This window comes from Gadus macrocephalus, chromosome 23 (genome assembly GCF_031168955.1).
Source record: "Gadus macrocephalus chromosome 23, ASM3116895v1".
NCBI lineage: Eukaryota > Metazoa > Chordata > Actinopteri > Gadiformes > Gadidae > Gadus > Gadus macrocephalus.
This window is the reverse complement of record NC_082404.1, coordinates 12,999,190-13,001,689: the sequence shown is the minus strand read 5'-3', so window position 1 is coordinate 13,001,689 and position 2,500 is coordinate 12,999,190. Positions and strand designations below refer to the sequence as shown.

General features: G+C 44.5%; 1 protein-coding gene across 1 annotated transcript in view; it reads right to left on the bottom strand.

Moving 5' to 3' along the window:
- Positions 1–2,500, bottom strand: part of tnfrsf11a (tumor necrosis factor receptor superfamily, member 11a, NFKB activator) — a 16,850-nt gene that overhangs the window by 13,217 nt on the left and 1,133 nt on the right. Inside the window, 1 exon segment of the mRNA XM_060044930.1 lies at positions 2,376–2,500. Coding sequence (XP_059900913.1) covers positions 2,376–2,450 — 75 coding nt within the window. The 5' untranslated portion in view covers positions 2,451–2,500.

Genomic DNA, 2,500 nt, shown 5'->3' with positions numbered 1-2,500 from the left:
TTGTTAGATAGATTGATAGATGGATAGTAAAGACGCAAGTCAGAGCTGTGAAAGAGTTGCGGTCCATCCAGCGACTGCGCTAAAGGTTGCTGGAAGCCAAAGGAATGCTAGGACTCATACTTTGTGCGACCGCCACATCTAAACATTGGGTTGTAATTACACAAGGCAGTTTTCACACAGTACATAAATATCTATACATATATATAGAGACAGAGATGTAAAGCAAAATAGCTGATCCACCCTGAATGATTACAGGTTATGATAAAGTCAAGGGACTTTAACAACTAATTTGATCTATATGGAGATTACTGCCGTGTGAGTGCACGTGCATGTTTATGCATGCTTGGTTAAATAGATGTTGTCAAGAAATACAAAGAGAAGAAAGTCAGATAACTGAAACAGATAGGAGAATGGATCTGTGGTAAATGGCCAGGTAAAGGAAGAAGGAGAAAGTTCACATGCACTCCTGTTTTTGTTTCTCAGAGTAAGAGTAGTGTGACGCATTCCATTTGTTTTAGAATTTGCATAACTGCTACAGCAGCCAATGGGATTCAGCCAAAATAGTGCAACTTAGCCTCGGTGCCCTAGGCGATGAGGTCCGGGCTCCATAATGAAATACTGTTAGCAAGAACGTTGCGCAACACGCAGGTCTTTGTCTATCACCTCTGATTCATAACTACTCAAAGCCGCGAAGAAATCCCTCTGCCACAAATTGGTCTTTGCAGTACTAAATGTTTTGCATGTGAAAGATGTCTAAGGTTTATCTGAATTAGAATATCTTTATTTGAACGGGGACAATGTACATACAAGATTAACCTCGCCTCTGCGGGAAGATGGAATTTACCAGGTTTAATTAAAATTTCCTTTTTGTTAATTTTGTGTATCTCTGTATCACAATGTTTCCCCTGAAGTATTGCAGTGAAAATCGTCCTGCTTGCCTGTCGGTTTGTTTCTCAGTGTGCAGACTAAGGAAGACAGAACATGAACGCATGAACAGCATGGGTAGCACCGGGAGCATGTGAGAGTATGGACAGGAGGAGGATGGAGTTTAGTGAGCCCATGGTGAGGTATTGTGTGAACAGCATGGCAAATTAAGAACAACTGACGAATTTAATGATAAAAGCATTAGAAATCATTCCCCCCCCCCCCCCCCCCCCCACACACACACACACACACACACACACACACACACACACACACACACACACACACACACACACACACACACACACACACACACACACACACACACACACTGACACACACACGTCATGCATAAAGTAGGGTAATGAATTTTATGCATGGACCATCTTGAAGTAATTTGTTGTTGCTCAATGACCCAAAAGCAACAAGTTTAAAAAGGAATTTGGAATGTGCTGCTGAGAACGTTCTCCAGCCATGGACAGCAAGAGGGAATTATATGGAGGTGGTGGTGGTGGGTGGGGGGGGGGGGCTGTGAGTCAGCCGTTGGAAGACCAATGGCTCGTCAAAAATGGAGCGAAGACTTTGCATTGTCACCAGAAATGACTATCAGTTGTGCTTAATCGGATCACCACTGTCCCTGAAATGATGAAATGAAATAGTTCGGAAATGAAAAACAAACAAAACCAACGTGTGTTCTAAACAGAGTGGCCCCAGTAGCGCGTTGTCTAACGACATCACAGCCCCTACAGTGTAGTTGCATCGTTATAGTTGGTGCCCAGCAGTCGCACCACCAGAACCACATCCTGACAACTGTACCACCTGGTCCAATTAAGGGCCCCAACACAACAACACGTCCAGCAGCACAAAGTGTGGCGCGTCAAGAGGTGATGCGTGGTTGTTGGAGCGTCATCCCAGCCAAATATTATACCCCCGCATCAACAAAAGATTATATTTGGCTAAGAGACACTTTTTTTTTTAGGATTAGGCCTATTGTTATATTCAAAAGTGATGGTCTTCCCCCGAGCCCCACATCATGATGTTAGGTAGCCAATCCTCAAGCGCTCTGCGGGGTTCACAACGGGGCGAGCGAGAGATGGAGAGATTGGACGTGACTGGAAACAACACATTTGTTTCCAGTCAGGGCTTCATAAAAAAAGAACACCTTATGTAGTTCATAACTGTGACACACACACACACACACGCACACGCACACGCACACGCACACACACACACACACACACACACACACACACACACACACACGCGCGCGCACACACACACGCACGCACGCACGCGAGCTGTCAATCAAAGGCGATCCAATAAATCGCGAATCCATCAATTCAGCATCACTTTCCCTGTTAGCTTATAACCTGATAATACACAGACAATACCAAAGTAAAATAATACTGAGGTTCAGGTCGACAATTGAACGAACACAAACATAAAATTACCTGTGCGTAAAGGGCCAACACGAACAAGGTGATCCAACCCTGAAATATCCAACTGGTGGTAAAGTTCAATCGCATCGCTGCTGTTAAAGTGGAGGTCGGGTCAACCTTCTACGACCAACTATCTC